This window comes from Solanum verrucosum, unplaced genomic scaffold, assembly GCF_900185275.1.
Source record: "Solanum verrucosum unplaced genomic scaffold, falcon-dt-bn FXZP01000220.1, whole genome shotgun sequence".
Classification (NCBI taxonomy): domain Eukaryota; kingdom Viridiplantae; phylum Streptophyta; class Magnoliopsida; order Solanales; family Solanaceae; genus Solanum; species Solanum verrucosum.
In genome coordinates, this window is record NW_026020308.1 from 384,564 (window position 1) to 411,809 (window position 27,246).

At 36.8% G+C, this 27,246-nt stretch overlaps 3 protein-coding genes and 1 pseudogene across 3 annotated transcripts; 3 read left to right on the top strand and 1 right to left on the bottom strand.

Annotated features, from left to right (window-relative positions):
- The first annotated feature begins 275 nt into the window (after window positions 1–275).
- LOC125835078 (putative receptor-like protein kinase At3g47110) lies at window positions 276–1,839 on the top strand. The gene is made up of 2 exons (XM_049514213.1): window positions 276–1,767; window positions 1,823–1,839. Exons 1-2 carry the CDS (start codon window positions 276–278, stop codon window positions 1,837–1,839), a joined length of 1,509 nt encoding a protein of 502 aa, XP_049370170.1.
- A 45-nt stretch (window positions 1,840–1,884) lies between these two features.
- On the top strand, window positions 1,885–3,435 carry LOC125835080 (probable LRR receptor-like serine/threonine-protein kinase At3g47570). The gene is made up of 2 exons (XM_049514214.1): window positions 1,885–2,997; window positions 3,098–3,435. Exons 1-2 carry the CDS (start codon window positions 2,061–2,063, stop codon window positions 3,433–3,435), a joined length of 1,275 nt encoding a protein of 424 aa, XP_049370171.1. The 5' UTR covers window positions 1,885–2,060.
- A 1,780-nt stretch (window positions 3,436–5,215) lies between these two features.
- Window positions 5,216–6,480, bottom strand: LOC125835081 (putative F-box/LRR-repeat protein At4g00320). The gene is given in 3 exon segments (XM_049514215.1): window positions 5,216–5,420; window positions 5,623–6,128; window positions 6,130–6,480. Coding segments are annotated over 3 exon segments (1,062 nt in total).
- An 11,754-nt stretch (window positions 6,481–18,234) lies between these two features.
- On the top strand, window positions 18,235–26,719 carry LOC125835082 (protein SENSITIVITY TO RED LIGHT REDUCED 1-like; annotated as a pseudogene).
- Window positions 26,720–27,246: the final 527 nt, after the last annotated feature.

Genomic DNA, 27,246 nt, shown 5'->3' on the forward strand with positions numbered 1-27,246 from the left:
CATTATCAATTCTGAGAAACCTTCTTGGCTTAATTATGGGCAAAAGTTTCATCCTTCTCTTTTTTCTTGCAATTTTCATTCTACCACATGACAATACATTACTTGCTAATATTAGCACTGACGAGGCTGCTCTTCTTGCACTTAAATCACATATTTATTCTGATATTAACAATATCATAGCAAGCAACTGGTCTTCTTCCACCCCAGTTTGCAGCTGGATCGGAATCACTTGCAGCTCCCGTCACCATCGAGTCACTGCTTTAGACATTTCGAGCATGCAACTTTATGGTACCATTCCTCCACACCTTGGAAACCTCTCATTTATTTCATCAGTTGACATCAGTAACAACACTTTCCATGGAGATTTGCCAGTAGAGTTGGCTCATTTGCACAGGTTGAAATTCATTAATGCCAAAAACAATAACTTTACCGGAGCCATTCCATCATTTTTAAGTTTGTTACCAAACCTACGCTCTTTGTACCTATCGAATAACCAATTTTCGGGGAAAATTCCAACTTCCCTTTCCAATCTAACAAAACTGGAAGTGTTGCAATTACAGAGCAATTTTCTTGAAGGAGAGATCCCTCGAGAAATTGGTGATCTTCGTTACTTGACTGTCCTAGACCTGCAACTTAGTCAGCTTACTGGCTCTATACCACCATCAATCTTTAACATTACTACAATGCAAGTGATTGCTCTTAGCGGCAACAATCTTACTGGAAAGCTTCCAATAACTATATGTGATCATCTTCCAGACTTGGAAGGACTTTACCTCGGTAGAAACTCCCTAGAAGGAGTTATTCCACCAAACCTGGAGGAATGCAGAAAGCTTCAACAATTGGTATTGTCATTCAATGAGTTTGCTGGAACTGTACCAAGAGAGCTTGCCAACTTAACAGATCTTACAAAATTAGCCATGACAGCTCTGCATTTGGAAGGTAGTGTAAAATTTTCTTCCTTCTCTTTTCCCCCAAGCTTGTACTCATATATTTCCCGAAAATTGACAGGAGAGATACCAATGGAGCTAGGTAATCTTAAGAAACTTCAAGCATTGGGATTATCACAGAATGAGCTTACAGGCTCTATCCCTGACATCATTTTCAACATGTCAGCACTGCAGATTATAGATTTTGGACTAAACAAGCTTTCAGGTACTCTACCTTCAGATTTAGGTCGTGGAATTCCCAATATAGAAGAACTCTTTTGTGGAGGAAATAATCTGAGTGGTTTTATCTCTGCTTCAATCTCAAATTCTTCAAGACTCACAATGTTAGACCTCTCCAACAACAGTTTCACAGGTCTCATTCCTAAATCACTTGGTAACTTAGAATACCTTGAGGTTCTGAACTTGTGGGGGAATAATTTTGTCAGCGATTCAACATTGAGCTTCCTTGCATCATTGACAAACTGTAGGAATCTAAGATTACTCACGTTATCTGGTAATCCGTTGGATGGTGTTTTGCCTGCATCTGTTGGCAATTTCTCCAACGCCTTGCAAACTTTTGAAGTACAAGGTTGTAAATTGAAGGGCGTCATTCCACAAGAAATCGGTAATCTTACTGAAGTGACAAGGATGATTCTGGTTAACAATGAGTTAACTGGACATATTCCAAATACTGTGCATGGCATGTCGATCCTTCAAGAACTTTACCTATATGACAACAAGATAGAAGGAACCATACCAGATGTTATTTGCAACTTAAAGAATCTAGGTGCATTAGTATTGTCAGAAAACCATTTTTCTGGTTCAGTGCCCTCATGCTTAGGTAACATGACCAGTCTGAGGAAACTTTATCTAGATAACAACAAACTGGATTCTAGATTACCTTCAAGCTTAGGGAACCTTCAAGATCTCATAGAATTCGATGTTTCATCCAATTTATTGAGTGGGGAAATTCCGCTGGAGAGTGGAAACTTGAAGGCTGCAACACGCATTGATCTGTCAAATAATTCTTTTTCTGGTAAGATTCCTAGTACTCTAGGGAGTCTAGATAAATTGATTAATCTTTCTCTAGCACATAATAGATTAGAGGGGCCTATTCCTGAATCATTTGGCAAAATGTTATCCTTGGAATACTTGGATTTGTCCTATAACAATCTTAGTGATGAAATTCCAAAGTCATTAGAAGCTCTTGTGTATCTCAAACACATGAATTTCTCATTCAATAAACTCAGTGGAGAAATTCCCACAAGTGGTCCCTTTGCAAATGTCACCAGTCAATCTTTCTTGTCCAATGATGCACTTTGTGGTGACTCCCGATTTAACGTAAAACCATGCCTAACCAAATCTACAAAGAAGTCAACAAGAAAACGAGTGCTTACAGGTTTATATATTCTATTAGGGATTGGATCACTCTTCATGTTGGCTGTTGGATTTGTGGTGTTAAGATTGAGAAACACAAAGAAGAGTGCAAGCCAAAAAGATGTGTCTCTCGTAAAAGGGCATGAAAGAATTTCATATTATGAACTTGAACAGGCAACTGAAGGATTCAACGAAGCCAACTTGCTTGGTAATGGGAGTTTCAGCATGGTTTATAAAGGGATACTTAAGGATGGTATCATTTTTGCAGCAAAGGTATTCAATGTGCAATTGGAGGGTGCATTCAAAAGTTTTGACACGGAATGTGAGATACTCCGTAACCTTCGCCACAGAAATCTGACCAAAGTCATAACCAGCTGCTCCAATCTTGATTTCAAGGCCCTAGTGTTGGAATACATGCCCAACGGGACACTTGATAAATGGTTATACTCTCACAACTTGTTCTTGAACTTATTGCAGAGACTGGATATAATGATAGATGTTGCATCTGCAGTGGACTATCTCCACAATGGCTATTCAACGTCTGTGGTGCATTGTGACTTGAAGCCAAGCAATGTCTTGCTCGATGAAGAAATGGTTGCTCATGTAAGTGATTTTGGCATTGCAAAAATGTTAGGTGCAGGGGAGGCTTTTGTGCAAACAAGGACAATTGCAACCATTGGATATATTGCTCCAGGTATATTAAAACTTTTTAAAGTTCTCATATCATATAAATAAAAACAATTCCTTCCCCTAGGTATAAATTGATTTATGATCATTTTCGACCATGATTGCAGAGTATGGACAAGATGGCATAGTATCCATGAGTTGTGATGTTTATAGTTTTGGCATCCTGATGATGGAGACCTTCACACGAATAAGACCAAGTGATGAAATATTTACTGGAGGCTTGAGCATACAACGTTGGATTAGTGATTCCTTTCCGGGTGAACTTCACAAGGTGGTGGATTCTAATTTGGTACAGCCAGGAGATGAACAAATCGCTGCAAAGATGCAATGTTTGTTATCTATCATGGAATTAGCTTTGAACTGCACTTTAGTGAGACCTGATGCAAGAATTAGCATGAAAGATGCTCTTTCAACACTTAGAAAGATCAGGCTTCAAGTTTGTTAGTAGTTGGCACTAGGTGGAATCAGACCAGCCTGCTCTTGTATGTTATTTAGTTACCAGTCTGCTCTCTTATGTAATTCAATTTCACACAAGTGTATTTTATCTTGGTTGTTGGAAGCAACTCAGTTCTTGATATATGGAAGTTGAAAATGAGATTTAACATGCTCAACACAAGATTTTCTTTTCGTATTTACATAACTTCGAGAATCCTTCCAATTATCAACACTGAATAACACAGAACACGACAAATACTTGTGGAACGATTCATGCCTAGGTTTTAGGTAAATCCTTTGCTCCCACCAGAAGTCAGAAAGTGCACCTCTCAACAGTTGCTAAAAAACTATTTCCATTGAGAGTCCAAACATAAAAGTAGATCTAGTCTCGATTCAATAATTCCATTAAACCTTGAGCATGAGGATCCTGATAAATGAAAATTCTTTTCCAAGGTTGTCTTGAGAAACTACAACATCTGGCATTATCCCGAAATGAGCTTACTGGTTCAGATTTAGGTCATGGAATGCCCATCCTAAAAGAACTTTATTGTGCACAAAATAATCTAAGTGGTTTTTTCTCGGCTTCAATCTCAAATTCTTCGAAACTTAGACTACTTGATCTCTCAATAAACAGTTTCACAGGTCCAATACCTGAATCACTTGGTGACTTAAAATACCTTGAGCATCCCTTACATCATTGACAAACTGTAGGAATCTAAGAGTACTCATGTTTGGTGGTAATCAATTGGATAGTATTTTTCCTACCTCAGTAAGTAATTTCTCCAACTCATTGAAATTTTTTGAAGCACCAGCTTGTAAACTGAAGGGCGTCATTCCAAAAGAAATTGGTAATCGTACTGGAGTGATACATATGAGTCTGCAATACAATGAGTTGTCAGGAAATCAATTTTCAGGTTCCGTGCCACCATGCTTAGGAAACGTTACCAGTTTGAGGTATCTTTATATAGGTTACAACATGCTGAATTCAATATTACCTGAAAGCTTGGGAGGCCTTCGCGATCTCATAGAATTCAATATTTCATCCAATTTATTAAGTGGGAAAATACCCCTTGAGATTGGAAATTTAAAAGGCTGCAACGCTCATTGATCTGTCACAAAATAATTTTTCTGGTAAATTGATTAATCTTTCTCTGGCACATAATCGACTAGATGGGCCTATTCCAAATTCATTTGACAAACTGTTGGCAATAAAAGGGAAGTACAAAGTACCACTTTGTGATACAAAAACTGGTAGATATACTCTAAGTTGTGCTGTTAGTAGGATAATTGAAAAATGAAAATGCCCTCAAAGTTCTTATGAGCGTCTCAGAAGAAGGAAAAAAGAGAAATATACCATGCTCGAGCTCGGTTCTACTGTAATAAAGCTCGATTGAATTCAGACAAATTTACAACATAGGCAGGCAAAAATAACAAGTTATTAGGTTGTCAATTTCATACTGATGCAACTTCTAAAATTTTATGACTGGATACCGTGCAAAAAAAAAAGACTCGCATCATGTATACATCATAACACGCAAAATGTGGTAAGCAAAAAAAAAAAAAATCCATCCTGACAACGTTTAGAAATGAATAAGTGCATTCAAATTGAAGTAGAGACAACTTAACTGCACCAATCTAGTATAAAATAAGCTCTCTCGCCCCCGCCCCCGCCCCCCCCCCTCCTCCCCGTCCCCCATGAGGGCAGGGAACTTTCCGTAAGTTGCCCATTTCCGAGTTGCAGCAACTGATTATTTTCATCAAAAAGCTTTTACTTCTTTTAATTGACTATGTCAAGGTCTGATTGTTCCATGAGTAGTAGAATTCTTCATATACATCAAACGATCACTGAAAGCTGTAAACATATTTAGTTTTAGTTGCAGGTTGAGTCTCCTAGGCGGACAACTCCATAACAAAGCATCCACAAAGGAAGAGCACTCCATATACTGAAATAGAACGTTCACTTCTAAAACATCCACCTGGGTGGTAGCACCAACTCTGTAGTGTTGTTGCAGATGTTCCATTTAGTAATCAGATGGAAGAAGATGTCTTATTCCAATAGGTAAGCAATGTATAAATACAATAGATTGTGTGCTAACTTAGGAAAGAAATAAAAGATGATTCCTGTGAATCTGCTAATTCCTACAAATCTTCTATCTAAATAAGGCTATGTATTCTACTAGGAATCAAGTCTATATACATTCTATAACACATTTTAATCTCAGTGAATTCTTCAAAACGAATCGAAACTTGAGACCAAGAGGCCGGCGACTTTGATAGAAACTTTCTCAACTTACAAAACCAGTCAGCATTTATATTGTCTAAGCTGTAAAGAGAGATTTTTGAGTGCTCCAACTGTCTTGCAATTTTAGATTCAGGAATTTGCTTCCCCGTGTACTCAAATGACACCAAATTTTGAGCATCAATCTCCAATATGCCCTTTCTATACCAAATCTTCAAGACCTTAAGGTAAACTGACTTGATCTTTTGAAGATACGCCGTTTCCAAGCCAATACGATTCTCAGAGATGAAAGTGTCAATCAAGGGACAACTATTGAGTATAGTCTGACGCATGTTTTTGTTTAATTCTACATGAGACAGAGAAAGCTTTCTCAAAGAATTTTGATTCACAACACTACTAGCTAACGAAAGAGTATAATACGCAAGAACCAATTTTCTTAAAGATTTTGCTGCCAAGATTGTTAAAAATAGGCGTGGGGTATGATATACGGTCAAGGACAAGATGTTTTACACCATTTTGAAGTGCAATGTCAAGACAGTTATCAATAGGAATGGGAGGTAAAACTTTGTGACCATAAGAGTTGCTCTCTGATAATTCAAACTTTTTTATCGGGACTTTTCCGTCCCTATATCTCTCCATGATTGTGTCGACTATCTTTATATTGCATTTGACACTATGAAGACAGAATTCCAAGCCGGGAAGAGTCGACGATGCTTGCAGCCATGTTTTGGAGAGAATGCTCATCTTGGATGCTTCTTTATAACTAAGAAAACAGAGTATTGTTTGAATGAGACATTCAGGCAATATGTCAGCCATGATATGGTGGTTGTGAAGGATCACAATCCTAATTTCACTTTTCTCAGAGCTACTTGTGAGATCTGTACCAGGGATGTTATCAGCTGATTTGTCACATCGATTCTTCGAAAAAACAAAATATAACCACCTGAAATTACAATTTCATGATGAACATTAAGGCTTTAATACATGATAAGTCTACTATCAACCAGTAAACAAAAATGGTACTTTAATTTAAATTTTTAAAAGAGAAGAGAAGAAAACCACAGCGGACAAGTTATCAAGAGACTAACTAACAGCTCCAGAACTTGCTAACTGTACTGTCACTTGGTGGAAGGAAGATATACAAGGAACTATGCATGTTAAAACAAAAGAATATTTTTTACATACAGGTAACAGTGATTTCTTCAAGAGTTCACTAATCAGCATCAGCCACAAAAACGCCTCTGATCTCCTAAACCCCATAATATTCTGTCCAGGCCCAGTGTTTTGTGTTCCCCAACCAGCACCAAAATTCTCGAATCTTTGGGGACCAGAATGTTTGTGTTGCTTCGCCTGAGAAGAGCTATCATGCTCTGCCCTCGACCCTTATCAGCAGCTGTTGAAGACCCAGGAAGCAAGCTAGCACCACCACACATCACCATCTTGGTTATCTATAGGCGATAATTCTACAGACAATGGTAAATGATGAATGGCGAGTCGGGACCCACTGCCGATCCTAGAAATTGTGTTTCCATTGATTTCAAGTTGTATGCCATAAGCCTTAATATGATTCCTTATGTTCACTTTTCTCATTACTCTTTTTCATCTCTTTTTTTCTAGTTTTCATTAGAGTTTACACTAATGTAAAACAATCAACCAACTGAGGTAATTCAAGATTTTTCCTATAAACAAAAGTAGGCACAATGCCAACCTACTACAATCATGCGATTGGTTCTCGAAGTCCTTTTTTAGGAAGGATTGTGTTCCCACTCCAATAGATATATAGAGATCTTCGACATAGTTGTCTTTATGGTTGAAATGGTCCAAAATTTGACACTGAAGTATAGAGAGCATAGTCCTCTTTGTGCTTAAATTGATCCAGGAGAAAAGTTATTGAAAGCCACCTCAAGATGAAAAGATATATATATATAGACAACATATCAAAAGCAGCAACAACAACAAAAAAAAAAGAAATTGTGAGAAATCAATGGGAAAAATATTATTGCATTGTTGTTATAATAATTACATAGAGAACCCTATTTATAAAAACTATATAATACAATTCCTTACCAAATAGGAGACTATAAACTATTCCTATTTTGTGTAGGATTGTGTATAGCTATTCTATTCTAACACTCCCCTCAAACTGGTGCATACAAATTATATGTACCTAGTTTGTTACAAATGTAATTAATACGAGGACCGGTGAGGGACTTGGTGAAGATATCTGCAAGTTGATCATTTGACTTCACAAATTTGGTAACAATATCTTCTGAGATTATCTTTTCTCTTACAAAGTGACAATCAATCTCAATGTGCTTAGTCCTCTCATGAAACACTGGATTTGATGCGATATGAAGGGCCGCTTGATTATCATACACAAGTTCCATATGACCGGCTTCTCCAAACTTTAGTTCTCCAAACAATTGTTTGATCCAAACTAGCTCACAAGTTGCTACAGCCATTGCTCGATATTTTGCTTCTGCACTGGATCGAGCAACAACACTTTGTTTCTTACTCTTCCATGACACCAAATTACCTCCTACTAAAATACAATATCCGGATGTAGAACGTCTATCAAAGGGTGATCTTGCCCAATCAACGTTTGTATATCTAGTGATATGCTCATGGCCTTGATCCTCGAAGAGTAGTCCTTTACCAGGAGTTGACTTTATATATCACAGAATACAAACAACTGCATCCCAATGACTATCACAAGGAGAAGTAATAAATTGACTTACAATACTCACAGGAAAAGCGATGTCTGGTCTAGTCACCGTGACATAATTCAACTTTCCAACCAACCATCTATACTTTTCAAGATTCCTGAGTGGCTCCCCTTGTCCTGGAAGGAGTTTAACATTCAGATCCATAGAAGTGTCAATGGGTTACATCCCATCATTCTTGTCTCCTCAAGAATGTCTAAAGCATACTTGCGTTGAGAAATAACAATATCTAATCTAGACTAAGTAACCTCAATACCTAAAAAATACTTCAGTCTGCCGAGGTCTTTAGTTTGGAAATGCTGAAAGAGATACTACTTCAAATTAGCGATACCAACTTGATCATTGCCGGTGATAACGTTATCATCAACGTAAACAACCAAATAAATACACATATTTGGTGATGAATGCCGATAAAACACAGAGTGATCAGCGCCACTACGAGTCATGTCAAACTTCTGAATTACTGTGTTGAACTTTCCAAACCAAGCTCGAGGAGATTGTTTCAGACAATAGAGTGACTGACTCAATCGACATACAAGGCTTCTAGACTCCCCTGAGCAACAAAACCAGGTAGTTGCTCCATATAGACTTCGTCCTCAAGATTACCATGCAGAAAAAGCATTCTTAATGTCTAACTGATGAAGAGGCCAATGACGAACAACAGCCATAGATAGAAAAAAATGAACTGATGTTATTTTGGTCACAGGAGCAAAAGTGTCACTATAATCTAGCCCAACTATCTGAGTATACCCTTTGGCAACAAGGCGAGCCTTGAACCGATCAATTTGACCATCTGGACCAATTTTGACGGCATAAACCCAAAGACAACTAACAGTAGACTTACCTGTAGGAAGGTTGACAAGCTCCCAAGTACCACTCGAATGTAAAGAAGACATCTCATCAATCATATCCTGCCTCTATCCAGAATGAGAAAGTGTTTCTCATGTAGTCTTAGAGATGGAAATAGAGGACAAATATGATACAAAGGCATAATAGGGAGAAGATAAATGATGATAACTCAAGAAAGTATAATGTGTATTAGTATTTCGAGTAGATCGTATACCTTTTGGAAGTGTAATCGATTGGCTAGCAGGACGCAAGGCAGCAGTGAGAGCAGGGTCCGGCGCATGACATGAATCATTTGAGACTATTGCTGGACGTGGACGCCGATGATAAGTTAGAAGTGGTCGCACTACAACTAGAGATGGAGAAGTAACCGTAGGTCCCTCAAAAGTCGGTACAGGCAAGACCTGAGGTATGGGTAAGACCTCAGAGATGTCAGGATGATCAGAAGATGTGTAGTAAGGTTGAGATTCAAAGAATGTTACAGCGGCAGATATAAGATATTGATGGAGATCATGTGAATAGCAACGATACCCTTTTTGAACTCGAGAGTAACCAAGGAAGACACATTTAAGAGCACGAAGGGCTAATTTATCTTTTCCTGGGGATACGTTATGAACAAAGCATGTGCTCCCAAATACATAAGGAAGGATAGAATAGAGATGTGACTGAGGATATGGTATGGAATGTGGAACCTGATTCTGAATAGAAGATGAGGGCATTCTATTAATTAACTAACAAGATGAAAGTACTGCATCTCCCCAAAAACGCAGCGGAACATAGGATTCAATGAGGAAAGTGCGAGCAGTCTCAATGAGATGCCTATTCTTCCTTTCTGCTACACCATTTTGTTGAGGAGTGTATGGACAAGATGTTTGGTAAATAATTCTTGGTGAGACATAAACTCCTGAAACTGGGATGATAAGTATTATAAGGCATTATCACTACGAAAAATACAAATAGAAACACAATACTGATTTTGCATTTCAGCAAAGAAACTTTTGAATATAGAAAATAACTCAGAACGATCTTTCATTAAGAAAACCCAAGTGCATCTCGAATAATCATCAATGAAACTAACAAAATAACGAAATCCTAAGGTTGAACTGACTCTATTAGGACCCCAAACATCAGAATGAGCTAATGAAAAAATAGACTCTGAATGACCCTCAGTACCACGTGAAAATGTGGCACGAGTGTGTTTCCCAAGTTGACACGACTCACAATCAAATTTGGATAAATTAGATAAACTAGGCACCGTTTGTTGCAGTTTAGATAGACTCGGATGTCCCAAATGTTTATGAATGAGGTCTGGAGGATCTGTAACAGAGCATGTTGTGAAGGAATTTGAAGAGGTAAGATAGTAAAGGCCTTGTGATTCATGTCTTGTGCCAATCGTCTGTCTCATACTGCAGTCCTGCATAAGAAAAAAATCATCAAAAAAGGATGTAGGGCACGTGTCAAATGACTAACAGATGCCAGATTAAAAGAAGAACCAGGGACATAAAGAACAGAGTCTAGAGTGACAGAAGATAGGGGTGTGGCTTTTCCAACCCCTTTTGGTTTTGTTTGTATCCCATTGGCCAAAGTAATAGCAGGAATAGATTGTGAATAAGCAATATCTGACATAAGTGATTTGTTACCAGAAATATGATCAGAAGCGCTCGAGTCCATAACCCATGATCCATGAGTATTAGACTGTGAAACACAAGCAAAAGAATTACAGGTAACCGCAACATCATGTTGAGCAACCGAAGCTACTTGTGGAGACGTTTGGTTACTTGCTCGATATTGAAAGAACTCATCATATTCTGATTGAGCAATATGAGAATTATGGGATGGTCGATCAGACGGAGCAACAAATGCTTCTTGTGAAGATGTCTGCTTACTTGCACGATTACGAAGGAACTCATTATATTCCTTTAGAGCAGCAAGATCATAACTGGGTGGTGGATCATGTAAATTATGACATATGTCACGAGTGTGTCCAGACTTATAACAATAACTACACTTGGATCGAGGTTTTCCAAAATGACCTCTTTTTTATCGATTCCCCATAGATTGATATGCTCGTTTTTCTATGGTTTGAGATGTGAGAGTAGATGAGTCAATGGTAGGTGATAAACTACTTTGTGGTTGGGAGGCATGGCAAGACGAAGTAGACGAGAGAATAATTCATCAATTGCAGGAATTGTAGGAATTGTAAGAATTGTAGGACTAGCTAAAATCAGATCACGCACTGAATCATGGTCAGTAGGAAGTTCAGCAAGTGTAAGAACTAGAAACAACGTTTGTCTGTGTTCTTGTTGTTTGTCCACATTTGTAGTGATTGGCATCAACGTGTCAAATTCCTCCATGACTGCTTGTACCTGACCCAAGTAAGTAGACATATCGGATTCTTGTTTCTTTAAGCTAGTCATTCTAGATATCACATCATAGAATCGAGATATATCATTAATATATAAAGTATGAGCCTTTTCCCAAACTGAATAACATGTTTGGAATGGGCGAAACAAGGGCATCAACTTGGAATCAATAGATCGCCATAGGAGACTACATAATTGAGCATCAACCTTCTCCCATTGTGCTTTGACTTTATTATATGTCTCACTAGCCTTTGCCTTTTCATTTACCACACAAGTATTGTTGGTTAAGTTATCTTGAACGCCTTGCCCCTTGCACCATAACTCAACCGAGGAAGCCCAAGCTAAATAGTTTGAGCTTTCCATTAATGGTTCGGAAGTGATCATAGCACTTGAACTACCTATATTCTTGGAGCCAAAAATATCAATCCCTAAAGACATTATGAATTTAGAGAGAGAGAAAATAGATAAGGCAGGTCGGAATCTGGAAAAAAAAGAAAAAAAGGGTGCAGTCGTCGGAAATTAGGTCCGACTGCCCGAAATTGGTCGGAATAGGAAAATAAATATACAATCTGCCTCGGAATGGAAAGGTGACCTCAATGGGAAAAAAATTGGTCGAAAAAATTGGCGGGAAATTGTCACATGCGTCGGTGTGTGACGTGCGTGGTGACACGAAGGTGAAACTTCCGGCGGTGCATGAGGGCGCGTGACACAGTAAAATTAAGAGGAGTTCACTGGGGTTTGCTTGCCTGAGTGTTCCGCACCTCGTGGTGGTGTGGGTTTTCACACTACACTGATAAAACAAAACAACAATGCAAACCAACCGTTAACAGTCACCGAATTCTAACTTTTTTTTGTTTTTTTTATTATTATTATTTTTGGGTAAGTTTATCACCAATGCTCTGATACCATGTGAAAAATCAATGGGAAAAATATTATTGAATTGTTGTTATAATTATTACATAGAGAACTCTATTTATAGACACTATATAATATAATTCCTTACCAAATAGGAGACTATAAACTATTTCTATTCTGTGTAGGATTGTGTATACCTATTCTATTCTAATAGAAATTATGACGGTGATGTCAGGGCTAGCTTGCATGTACCTCGACTATTCCACCACGTACCTACTACCCCCACCAGAATAGGTACTGGGCCCACCAAGGCTTGGGCAAATGGAAAGATATTGTTTAGATTGTTTTATCACCGACGAGATTTAAACCTAAGACCTCACATTTCTCCACCCACTTCATAGACTACTAAGCCACACCTTTGGATGCAGAAAAATCTTATCATCAACGATGCAGCAAAAAAAGAGTTTTTGGAAGAACATCTGATATTAGATGACTAGTTTTACACATAAATTGGTTCTTTTTTAGAAAGAGCATAGGAAATAATTAGTACTGAATAATAAGGGTAAAAAAGGTATAAATTGATAAATTATCCCTTGGTTTTCTAAAATGGACAAGTAAAAATGGACGGAGGGAGCAGCAGGTGGCAAATTTTTATATGGCTTCCCCTCCAAACCAACCATAACTTCTACCAGACAATATCTAAACCAAATTAAAATATAATTAAGATTCGGTGAATTTAGAGAATCCAAAATATTAAGTCGAGCGTGCTATAAACCTGAGGAGTGAGATTCTGCCGCGGCTGAGAGGCATCAGAAGGTTGTGCACTTTTAGAAGACAACAAACTGCCAGAGGATCCATAAGAACTGTTTTTGGTTTGAATCATGTCAGTCGCTCCACCAATTTTCAGCTTCAACTTTTCCAGCTTGCTATCAGTAGCGTCACCGTCCCCACTCCCTAGCATTCCCTAACTGCCTAACCGACGCATCATGCCTGTGATTTGTATCATCTCCCCCCACATGCATTGTCGCGTTTCCTCCTTGTTCTTTTTAGAAAAATAATAACCTTTGAACTTGTTTGCAGAAGAATCTCTAGATATAGAGTAATTGAGGTTGTAGATTCTTCCTCCTGCATTAGCATCATCATCGCTAGAGGCACTATCAACAGTATCTGAAAGTGATGTCAAGGGTGAGTGAACATGGTATACAGGAACTATCAGATTCTCTATCCTAGGTCGCTGCAACGTCTGGCTCATTTTCTTTCTAATTGTACTCAACAATCTTTGATTTCTAATCCTTCCTAGAAGCGATAACGAGATACCTAAAAATTTCTTTCTCAATAAGTATAATTAAATCAGAAAATAAATTGCCTCAACTGCTCAACATAATAATTAGAACATGTGTTTTCACAAAATAGACCAGTTACACCACTAACAATATCACAATGTATCTCAGATGTATCAAGTCAAATCAGTACCACAATCATCTCAACTCAATGTCAAATCAATATGAAATGTAATGTAATAAAATGCACTGGTCAAAAATTGGTATACACTCACTTCCTTTGTCGAATAGTCAGGACCCATGGGGGACTCATGAGGTCCATATAGCTGCCACAACTATTTCTCATCAGCATAATAACACTCGCTGGCACCATTTTCCATATCACTCACCGAAATCATTTTCCATCGACTTTTGTAACGATCTACTAGGTTGTTTTGAGCACTAGACCTATTTCTCTTGTAAAAGAACCTTTCCGAAGATTTTAAATAAGAATTTAGAACTATTAGTTTAACTATGGTTATTTAGTTGGCAGGTATTTTAATAATCAATTTTTAGTTGGTAGTTAATGGGCCAAGTCTGAAATTTAGTTAACACCTTATACCACTTGGCCCAAGTTTATTAAAATAAATTAGTGGAATTTAACATTGATTTATTTATTGAATCATAAAATTTTTGCCCTAATTATCTAAAAGAAACCAAAGTGAGCGAGAATACTTACCCGGACAACAACTACAAGGAGTAATCGTGAAGTTTCTTCAACTAGTATTGTTTAGTTAAGGCATTGATAACTATGGAATAAGATTGTTGAATAATTTCATTCATATGTTTCTATGTCATATACATGGATTTATATATACATAAGAGATTGTGGAATAGAATCACCTAAATCCCATGAAATTTGGGATTATACACAATCATATATTTTACATTAAGAGAAAAATCAGAGTAATTCAAAAAAAAAAATATTACCACAATTATCCTAAGATCTTAGAGGATCATATCTTGATATGAAGAATATATTCTCATATTAGAGGATCATATCTTTGATGACAAGAATATCTTCTTGGAAATCCTCTATCAGCCAACACTCCCCCTCAAGCGGGTGTATGGATATCTTCCATTTCTAGCTTGCTTATTAGATCTTGAAACACATTGTTTGGCAATCCTTTTGTTAAAACATCACCCACTTGATCTTTTGTAGATACAAATGGCATACAAATGAGTCTGCTATTTAGTTTCTCCTTAATGAAATGTATGTCTACCTCAATATGCTTAGTGCGATCATGTTGTACAGGATTATGAGCTTTAGGCTTATTGCTGACCAATTTTATTCATCCTATCTTGAAAAAACCCATTTTGCTATCTGTATTTGCCCAAAACATGTCTGAAAATAGTACTGCCACAAACATTCAAGACTCTGAAAATGTTTCTGCAACCGTAAAGAATAACTCTACAGTTTCAACTAGAGATTTACAACATTCAGCTTCAACAAGTAGTTGTTCATTGGCCTTCATAGGTATTTCTTACTCTTTTATTACTAATATCTCAGACAAACTTTCTCCAATGTGAGTGATTGATTCTGGGGCAACTGATCACATGACCATTCTCTCTCATCTCTTCATATCATATTTCCCTTGTCCTAGCTATAAAAAAAAATAACTATAGATGGTGGTTCAGTTATCACTGTAGCTGATCAAGGAGACATACCACTTGGAAAATCCTTGATACTTAAAGATGTCCTTCATATCCCAAAGTTGGCACCTGAGCCTAACTCAACCCCAAAAGCTAGCTCATGAGGGGAGTCCAACTCCATATAAGGAGACCAAATTTCCATACCTCTACCAATGTGGAACATCTTAACACTCCCCAGCACGCCCAGACTTCAACTGGAGCGTGAACACTTCTAAATGGGGGGCCATCATCGGTGAACAATAAATTGGGATGGGTCTAGCTCTGATACCATGTGGAATAAGATTGTTGAATAATTTCATTCATATGTTTCTATGTCATATACATGGCTTTATATATACATAAGAGATTGTGGAATAGAATCACCTAAATCCCATGAAATCTGGGATTATACAGAATCATATATTTTACATTAAGAAAAAAATCAGAGTAATGATATTCTAGATTACCACAATTATCCTAAGATCTTAGAGGATCATATCTTGATATGAAGAATATCTTCTCATCTTAGAGGATCATATCTTTGATGACAAGAATATCTTCTTGGAAATCCTCTATTAGACAACAATAACTATCATCTTATACTGTTATGAGAGAATGATTTTTTTTTAAAAAATTCTAATTGTAATTTCTACTACTAAAGATTGCAAAGTAATTTAAAGATGGGGTTTAGGTTTAATGATGATATGACGACAGTTTAAGGTAAGTGGGATCTTCACACTTTCATTTGGATAGATTATAAACGCTATTTGGTGGATCAATATGTGTAGGAAAGCTATCTTTTCTTATACCGGATTGTAAATTCTTTAGCCGAAAATACATTACTACCACCTTGATTAATTTTTTTCCTTGAAATAAATAACAAGAACAATAAGCATCATCCGCACTAATGTTATATTCCAATCAATCACGATATTCATCAAACCACGTATAAACAAAACGACGTAGTGTTCCCAAAAAATCAGTTTGAGGGAACTGATGAGTTCGAGGTTGACAAAGACCTTATGATGTATGCCCTCTTTATCTCATCACGAAGGTTTGGATGATCACTCAAAATTGGAGTTCTTTCAGCCGGATCATGCTTTAAATCATTTACATCAAATTCTCGTCTTTTAGAAAAGTGTGATGATATTTATACTTGGTCGACATTTTCATCTCGGCGTAGTTGACTTTGCTTTTGAGACGCCAAACTTGTTTTGGATTCTATGTAAATTGAAATAACAGTCAAGTGCACCACACTTATTAAAAATCAATCAACAATACACCAAATATTTGATCGATACTCGAATAAATAAAGTAGTTTTCAACATAAAAATTAAGATACACAAGTCTTTCAACACATGATTAGAAAAAATTAAACTAACGAAAAAAAGAATTAAGAAATACCACTTGATTTACATTATTTATGTTCTGATTGAGCCACTTGATTTTCCTGAATGTCGGTGTTTACAATTGTTGTGCAGCAATATGATGCCAGGTTCAAAGTTACAGCCTAACAGGTTCAGTCAGCGGGCTATGTAGAATGTCTCTGAATACCTCTTATTTGTTTTATTGTAATTGCAAAACTGCAAGTGATTCTGTATTTAAGTTGGGATCTTAGCGATAATAAAGACTCATTAAAGTTTATGTGTATACATGAGTTTATAGGTTTATTGTGATAAAACTTGTGTAATTATGACACTATTCTCATTTAATCAATTTGGGCCGATGAATCAGGAATTACAGCTTAACTAATTGTGTGCATTTGTTACTTATTTGCTCTTAATATATCTTATTTAAGATGTGTTTGGTACTAGTTAGAATTTTGAGAACGTTCTCTTCACCACCTATTTCCTACTTGATGTTCTTACACTGATTTCGATTCATTTTATTTGCCGCCTTAATTCGGTATTAGCATGAATGTTGTATTCTTAATTTTCCTAGTGGATATCAACGAACATGTTTGCCACGAAAATAATTAGAAGAAAGTGGAATAAAATCCTAGTTTTTATTTTTAAAATCCAAAGTTATTTCTTCTTTTTAATGAAAACACTTTATTTTTTCTATGGTCTTCAACTATATATATATATATATACCAAAATATTTTTTAATCTTGTGGTCTTAAACATGTCATGTGGAAGTTAAATTTAAAATTGACAAAAGAGAAAGAAACATTCTTTAATGTTTCAAAACGAACTAAAAGAAAGACAAAATATAATTTATTTTTTGTTAAAAAATACTTATAATAATTCTATTATTACTAAAAAAAAATGGGGCCCCCTCAAATTTGAGGACCTAAGACGGATGCCTCATTTTTAAAGGCATCAAGCCTTTAAAAATAATGCCTCGACTTTTTTTTATTAGTAATAATTTTATGGTTTTGGTAATTATGTTAAAAATGAATGCTTATGCGTGTCCCATACATGCTCGTACATTCAATGTACTGAAGTCATTTGGCCTGCATCTTTCATGATGTAGATACAGGTATTCAAGGTCATCAACAAACGCTCTGTTGATACCACTTGCAGTTCCAGTTAGCTTTGGTGAGCCTCCTTGCTTTCGGAGAGTTCCACTTTTACTTTCAGTTGTTAGGATGTCATGGGTCTTGTCCCGACAATCCTTCTGTAATTGTAGAGGCTTCATAGATAGTTTAAAGGTCGATGAATCTATCGTTATTTCTTTTGTTATTGTAATGTTTAGAGGTCATTAGGCATTTAACTAATATTTGTTAAATTATTTTTAGACAATTATTGGATTTAAGTTTAAATTGAGTTTTTAAAGTTTAATTATGCATTTGGAGTTCCCATTTTGCTTGAGTAAGCCTTCCGTTGAGTAATGAGCCAGGCTCAGGGTTCGCTTGTGAACCAACAATGGTTCTCGAGTGCCGGTCACGTCCAGGTTATAGGCTCAGGGCGTGACATATAGTCAACAAGTGGAAATAAAGTAGAACTTGTTGGAAGGATTAGAGAGCTAATGTAGCATGTAAAGAAGTCTAAATTCTATGATGGAATGCTAGATGATCTAGAAAATAATAAGATCATACAACAACAATTCAAAGACGTGTTAGGCTCCTGTACGCATGTTCATGTGGTAATCTACTGTTTGGGGAGTATTGACTACGATTTAAGTCTACAGGTTCAACTTGCTTTAGTTCTCCAACTAAAAGAAGATGCTAAGTGGATTGGCAATATAGAAATATACGATCCAGTCATATATATGGTTGATATATTGGCTTGCAATAGACTAGGTCTTAAGGTTCTAGACTTTACTAAAGATTGTAAGAGGAAATCTCAGAGACCAACAATGTTCTACATGTCATATCCGTACTATACTCTTATTGGAAATCTATTGGGAGCAAACTGGTCTTCGATTTGTCTTAACTGGATCATACTGCTGACATGCTCACTTCACGAAGCATTCAAAAAAGTGTCCCACAATCTCTTGTGTAATCATGAAACGATGATACGGTTACAGAAAATTATGAAATTCACAATAGAATTTGACATTAAAATTACCGAAAAAGAAAAAGAGGAGAAGTTCCCAGACGTTGCCTGGCATTTCTTTGGCGTGGATGCCAACTTCGACACAGACATTGTGTCACAACCCGAGCCTATACCCTGGACATAGCCGGCACTCGAGAACCATTATTGGTCCCCAAGCAAATCCTCATCTGGCTGACTACAAGCAAAAGACTAACTCAAGCATACAAAAGCTTAAAAACTGAATTAAATTCAATATACTCAACTTTAAAATAATCTGAACAATACTCAATAGATAACTCAGAGTTTGTAAAAAAACAACTCAAGGAAGATACATACTGAAAACAACTCAACTTTGTCTATCTATGAAGCCTCTACTATAATAGAAGGATACCGGGACAAGACCCACGACATCTCAAAACTACTAACTGTAAGATAAAGGTGAAGTCCTCCGGAATATAAGAAGGCTAACCAAAGTTGACTGGAACATCCCATGTCCTCAACGAAATGCCTATTGATGATCCTGAATACTTGTATCTGCATCATGAAACGATGCAGGCCAAATGGCTCAATACATGAAATGTACGAGCATGTAAAAGGAATTCTAAAGCATAAACATAAGCTTGAACTGGTGGAAAAGAAACATACTTACCTCTTCTCAAACTCACTCAACTTAACTCAATCTCAAGAATACTCAAAGGTACTCAAACTTACTCAACTCAGAAGTACTCAAGGATACTCAAATGTACTGAAACTTACTCAGCTCAAAAGTACTCAAGGATATTCAACTCAGTGAAAAAGGACTCAACTCAACAACAAGATACTCAACTGTGGATACTCAACTCAAGGTAAAGCTGCAATAAAAGATGCAATATATGGAAAGATTTAAAACAATATATAGCAACTGAATGTCTTAAAGAATACAATTATAACTCAGTTTGTATATAAAAATACCTATGGGGGATTCTCGAACCAACAACCATCACTATGAGCTATGTGATGATACAACGTCTCACCCACGCTGCTAGAATTGTCATATACTTTTCCAGGGTATAAGACCTACTACTAAGTGGATCCACCAGTCTATGATAAAATCATTAATGAATCATCTAAAAAGTATGACCCTTTCTACCCACGTTGGCTACATGGTTTATGGGGGTGTGAGTTGTATGAATTCTCCCCCATATCGGTGCTCAATACTACTCCCAAAATATACTTAGCTCATTATGTTTTAAAGAAAACATTTCCTCTTTCTATGGTTTGAGATTATTACTCAAAAATCTCTCTTAAAAGAGATGGTACTCAAACTGCTCAAAACTCTTTTGGAAATCTCAGTTTCCTCTCATCTTAAATGTAAAAACATTTACTCTTGAGAATACTTAGTTCTCATATATCATTTTAAAGAAAATGAACTCAGCCCTACTCTTCCTTAACTCAGTGCTCAAGTCTTCAAAACAATTAGTAAAAATACTTCTTAAAATAGGGTCCATGCCGAATTATGGACGTGAACGACTCAATTCAAGACCATGCATAGAATTCAATACTTGGAACTCAACAACTCCAAAACTCAAGAACTTCAATGATACAACTCATTTCAAGAATACTCAACTCAGAGGTTTCATGCAGAATCATGGGCACGAACAACTCAACTCAAGTACTTCATGATACTACTACATCTCAAGAATGCTCAACTCATAGGGTTCATGCAGAATTATGGGCATGAACAACTCAACTCAAGGACCTTCATGGGTAACATATATGTCACGACCCAATTTCTCAAGTCATGATGGCACTTACTATAACCCACCAGTAGGTAAACCAACCCGTAACCCGGAATAACAAGTAATGGGTCTGAGGGTAGAAACTAAACAAGAGTAGGCAAATAACAATATAAACAGGCGGAAGCAAACCAAAAACATATATACAAATAAAAATCCCTCCCAGAACCTGGAAGTCACTAGTACAGAGCTACTAACAAAATGAGTACAAGACCCAAAAGGGGACAACAGAGACTGGACTGTCTCGAAAGGAAAAAGACAAGTCTATATATACAGATGGAGACTAAAATAGTACAAAATGTCGTGTGCTCACCCCCGTCTCCGGATCAGTCTGCTCCAAGCTCGATCAACGCTGGCTACTAGTACCCGGACCTGCATCACGAAACAAATGCAGAGCGTAGCATGAGTAACAAAACAACAGGTACCCAGTAGACATCATAGGCTGACTGAACTTGAAAAGTAAAGGCAATATGAAAAGAAGGAATAACACAAACTGAAGTTAAGAACTAAAATCTAACTAACAATGGAATGCACACGAGTGTAGAAAGAACTAACTAAAGTAATCTATAAGCTAACTACACCTAACTGGACCCCATAAGCCCAGAAGGTACACTCGCGCGCAAGTTAAATAAAAACCCAAACGGACCCCCATAAGCCCGATGAGTACAAAGAATAACTATAACTAAAGAGAATTGCATATGAGAACCCAAGAATGGAGAACACGAACCAGAACCTCAACCCCAATTAGTAGACTCTGACAGTACGGATGTCGGACATCGAATCAGATGCTCACCAGAAGTACCTAAGTAACCAATCACAAGTATCAAGTATATGAGGTCGGGACTCTAACCGGATGCTCTGTATAGGTATCTGGGCAATAGAGGCCGGAACTCTAACCGGATGCTCTATATAAGTATCTGGGCAATAGAGGCCGGAACTCTAATCGAATGCTCTATATAAGTATCTGGGCAATAGAGGCCGGAACTCTAACCGGATGCTCTATATAATTATATGGGCAATAGAGGCCGGACCTTAAACCGGATGTTTTATAAAGGTGCCAATGTAGCTGCTGAAAGAGTCCTAATCAATCCACACTCATAAATGTCCGTGGAACGCCGTCTATACTTAGCCAATCAATGTAAGTCCTTGGAACCAAATCGAAAATCAAATTCAAATCGCGAAGTAGAATTAGTGTCGCCGACGTAACTCGTGAAGCCGTAACATCGGGGAAAAATAAGGATAACTAAAGTCAGAGCAAGCGTATCGTCTAGCTAAGGCCCAATCTATCAGACTCAAGTCTGCTACACCAGTCTACAGGGATCTAAGTCGGCCGAGCGACGTCGGGGCAAAACTAAGGCCTATCGGATCTAAATCATGTATTTCTAAGGTAAGCCCTAGTCAAACCTAAACTAAGGCCCAAATGCTTCAACAAATAGTAAATTAAGCATGAAAGCACTCCACATAGCGAGGAGGGTCCATTAATAACACAAATTATGCTCACAGTTACCCGATAATTCTTGAAATAGGCCGAAAACATAATTTTTAAACACTTATACGTGATTCAATAACTACCAACCCAAATCCCAATTAATCAACATGCATTCACACTCTCAAGCTCAATCTAAGAGAGGGAAACCGTAGCCTACCTGTAGGCCGATCACACGCGCTCCAAAATCACTTCTTCGGAGCTTTCCCTTTTTGAACGGTCTCAAAACGCTGCCCCGCTATCCAAAATAGAGTCACAACGTTAATACGGTCGTTTAGACACCAAAATCACAACAAACGGAGATGGGTCAATTTTGGAGTCAAAACGAGAATCGTGGGACCCGCGCTGGAAATTCTGGATTTAACCCCAAAAGTGGGTCCTAACCAATTTTCCCCAGCTCATATCCCAAAATGGGACACAATTCGGGGCTCGGGAACAACACACTATCAACATGCAACCAAAACCCAAATTACACTAAAACGGAACAACAATAGCAGCAGCTATTTACAAGAAAATATTAGAAACGAGGGTCCAGATGCTGAAACCAATCACACCATGATGATCCTCACGAAAAACCCCACGATCTAGGCTTTTGAATCACCATATTCGCACCTAAAATGACCACGAAATCACCTTCTAAATTTTCCCAAGAAATTGAGCTCGAAATGAGCTAAGACAGCAGCTAAAGCACAATTTTTTACCTCCAACAAAAAGTTAAATACGAAATCTAACCACACCAACGCATTCTCCTTGAAAAACCACTCAAGATAGCCCCAAGAATCACCGAAATCGGATCTAAAATGACTGAAATATCAAGTCTCAAAAATTCCCAAAATCAAGTTCACAAAAAGGGTGTGGCAGCAGGTATTTTACTAAAATTACCTCAAACGGGGACCCCAAATCACTATCCAAGCTCACCAATGCATTGGCCTCGAAAAATCTCACAACTTTGCCTTTTGAATCGGCCAAATCGGTTGAGAGATGAGAGAGTTCTGAGAGTTTGAAGTTTGGAAATGTTACTGGTTTTTCTGCAATAAATAGCAGATTGCTGCAAAAAAAATTTCCAAAATTCTAAAACTTCGACGGAGTGCTCCGAACTCGTTCGGAACCCCGTGTACGCAAACGAGATATGCAACCATACCAAATTTGATATTCCAGACTCAACGGCGCAATCAAAATTTCCATCAGAGGTTATTTCGATAAAAAGTTAGTCCCACTTCCAAAAGTCATTTTAAGTCAAAACCCACAAAAGGGCTCAGAAAGATATCGAAAACCTCCAGACACAAAAGAAGGGTCAATCTAGACCAAACTTCACATTCCGGAGCTAACCGCGCTGACGGAATTTTCATCTAAGTGCGTTTTCCAAGAATGTTGACCAAAGTCAACCTTATGCCAAATTTCAAAGGCTAAAACGCCTAATGATCCAAACTCACATCGAAGGCCTCGATACTCGTGCCAACTATGCTACTAGTCTGATTTGGCCTTTCAGGAGCTGATGGAACCGTCAGAATTCTATTCTGAAGTCGTCTTCTTGAACTTTTGATCGAAAATGATCGTTCAAGGTTCATAAGCTCCAAAACACAAAAACTCGCACCAAGATCAAACTAACGACCAGGTGACCGAACTGTCAGTCCCAGCAAGTCATAAATGACTTGGGGTCGCTACAGGAACGCTCTAAACGACATACAGAAGGTAAGACACAGAAATGACCTGGAGGGTCATTACAATATAATAGTCTCATGATTAAGAATATAATCTCAAAAGGATTGGGAACTCAATACTCAAGACTTAGAACTTGAAGATACCACTTCTCTCAAAGATGCTCAATTTATGAAGTTCATGTGGAATTTATGGGCATGAACGACTCAACTCGAGGGTCTACATAACAATATGGAACTCATGTATACGACTCTTCTCATTCTCATACTTACTTCCTCAAAATTTAGCTCAAATCGATAGTTGATCTCAAAGGATTCACAATCGAACTCAAAGACTTTCTTGAACTCTACTCTTAAATCTTTTTAGAATTTGATTAATGAATTCAAGAGTTATGGTTCATGAAGGATCTCATGATGACAAAGTAGACTCATGAATACGTTCTCCTCATTCTCATACTCACTTGCTCGAGTCTTGAAACAAGTTATTAGAAATTGTAGAAGACTCTTCAAAAAGACTCAAAGGCACTTTCTCAAAATGTTCGAAAGAACTCTCAAGACTTAACTATTAGCTCTACCTTGAATTTGAATTATGAATTCAAGGTTATGATTTGTGACAGGAAAGATATATTGATGATTAAAAGTGTTTTAGATAGTTAATCATGAGAAATGGTTGAAAAACACTGTCTGGGGAGCAAGTCCGCGACGCGGAGATGAATTATAATATTTGGTTGTGAAATAATTTGAAACAGTGGAGTCTATGTTCTCTCCACGATGTGGAGAGGAAAATTTCACTTATGTTTCTTACTCGTTTTTCGACCCTAATTCACCTAGAATCGAATGGTTTCTTTTCCAATCACTTAGATTCAAATACTCAACTTATGTACACGATAATCTACTCCAAACCACCCTCAATTCACTAACTTTTATCTCAAGAATTCATCAAACTCATCCTAATTCAAGAACGGAAACAATACTTTTAAGAACAAATCAAGAACTCAAATTCTTCAACTTCAAGAACGAAACTTCGGTGAAAATAACATGATTGGTGTGTGGGTGAACGAACCCAAGACTATGAAAAACTCACATACCTCTTAGGGATCAAACCCTTGACGAAAATCGGCAATGAAACTCAAGAATCTCGACAAACGCTTTGATCATTTCTTCTTTTCTCCTTTTTTTCTCTTCTTGAAATCTCAACTAAAACCCTAAGCGTAGATTAGGATTATAAAACTGAAAAAAATCAGTTTAGACCCCTAAAACCTTACTAAAAATGAATTAAATCTGATTGGGTAAGGAGAAGACCAAAATACCCCTCATATTTTCGGGTAACTTTCCCTAACTGGACAGCCTGACTTCAAAAGGGAATATCTCACTCATCCAAACTTGAAACTTAGAAAACTTGGTGGCGTTGGAAAGATAATTCAAAGACCTTTCATTTGATATCTTATGGGCCACCTAACTCATCTTGTACTGAAAGTTATGTTCATTTGAAGTTGACCTAAAACTTAAAGAACTTACGAATGACTTGAATGAATTCTCTTTAGTTCTTTTTTTTTTTGGAACTCAAGGTGTTACATCTAGTGACTTTAACACTTAAGAAATTTTAAATTCCTCGGTAAAATCCTACTCACAACGAAGGATGGTTCGAGTCTTAGCTCAAAAATTTTCGGGGTGTTACACATTGGCAAGCTGGGATATTATTTCTTTGATATGCAAAGGTATTTGGGGTGTATTGATTAAATACTGAAATTTCCATTTATTATGAAATGTGATTTTCAGTCATCGTTATCCTGTAACTTTTAATTTTTCGTCTTGCAGGCAGGGGCGGATTTAGGCATATCTAAAGTGTGTCACGTGACACGGCTTCGTCGAAATGTTTTACCAAGTATACCTATATAAAAAAAAACAAAAGGTTAAAATAATTGAAAGGACACTCCTTGTAACAGATTGCGCCTAGCTCAAATGGTAGACACGCTACATTCTGGGCGCGACGTCACTGGTTCGACTCGACTCCCAAGGGGGTGTTTTTTTTTCTCTGTTTCATTCACGTTTTCTGTTTGTTTTATTCACATTTTAATTTTTTCTTTCTTAAAATTATTAATTTTTTGTTTTAAATTCAAAACGATAGGTCTCTTCATTAAAAACCCACCCACCCACTTTAATTCATTCAAAATCTAACAATTTTTATTTTATTTTTAGAATTAATATAAAACTCAAAATCTCCTTTATCAATTAGAATTATAGTTCCACTTTAATTCATTCAAAATCTAACAACTTTTTTTTATTTTTAGAATTAATATAAAACTCAAAATCTCATTTATCAATTAGAATTATAGTTACATAAAAATAGTGTTGACTCCTTATCAGGTTAATATTATTTTGCTATTCTATTTTTTTATTATGTTCTTGAATTTTTATTTTTATTTGTTCATAATAATAGTTACTATATTTTTTACTATCTACTTGTTTCAAATGGAATAATTTAGAGGCATAAAACAAAACTTTCATTGATTTTTTTCTGGAGCCATTTTGTTTCTTTAATGGTGACACCGCTTAGAAAAAATCATGTGTACGCCACTGCTTGCAGGTATGTTGAAACCAGACTATTAACTTGTGGTAATCAAAGTTATGAGATTAGTGAGTGGCTTAGAGAATTTGTGGGTCATTACCGTATGCCTCATCATGCTAGCATAAAGGAGAACCAGCAAGGGCAATTTAGTGGTGTCTTCCGAGATGAAAACGGATTTTGTTTAGGTAGTTACAGTGGTGAAACGGAATTTGTTTAGGCGTAGTTACAGTGGTGATACTGATGTCCAAGACGATGCTTGTTGGACTTGAGGACTTGATATATGGGTTGAACACAGCAAGGAAGGAGAGCCAAATGCAGAAAAATTGATTGTGGAGTCGCTTGTCCGATAAGAGAATTGGGGTCACTTGAGGCATTTCATAACTAATCCACTAGCTCCCAAATTAGTTGAAGTTTTAAAGCTTGTTTGGCCAAAAAATTTTAAACACTTATTTTAAAAGTATTTTTATTCATATTTGGATAGTAAAACTTTGTGTTTGACAAACTTATTGGAGAATAGTTATATTAAAATTTAATTATTTAATAACAATATGGACTCCTTATATGTGTATTGTAATTTGTAAACATATTTCCTTCCTACCCTTGCTTAATTAACTTAAGTATTCTATCTTAATTTGACTTAAAGTTTGTGTCAAGAATAGTGCTATATATATGAAATGTTACAAATATTATTAGTAAATACTCATATATAAACTGCTATACATGGATCATATGGATTCAAGTCATCTAAAAAGTTTAACATGTTAGATAACAACTAGTACTTTTATTTATTGTAATTGTTAAGTGTAAAACATGCATAACAAACGAGATTCTTTCTTCTTTATTTCTTTTGAGGTGAAAATATTTAATTAATGAGTGA

Excerpts from the sequence above, each read along its gene's own strand:
- LOC125835078 (XM_049514213.1), top strand. The coding sequence starts at position 276 with ATGCAACTTTATGGTACCATTCCTCCACACCTTGGAAACCTCTCATTT.
- LOC125835080 (XM_049514214.1), top strand. The coding sequence starts at position 2,061 with ATGTTATCCTTGGAATACTTGGATTTGTCCTATAACAATCTTAGTGAT. Across the intron at positions 2,998-3,097 it reads CATTGGATATATTGCTCCAG|AGTATGGACAAGATGGCATA; the intron begins GTATATTAAAAC and ends CCATGATTGCAG.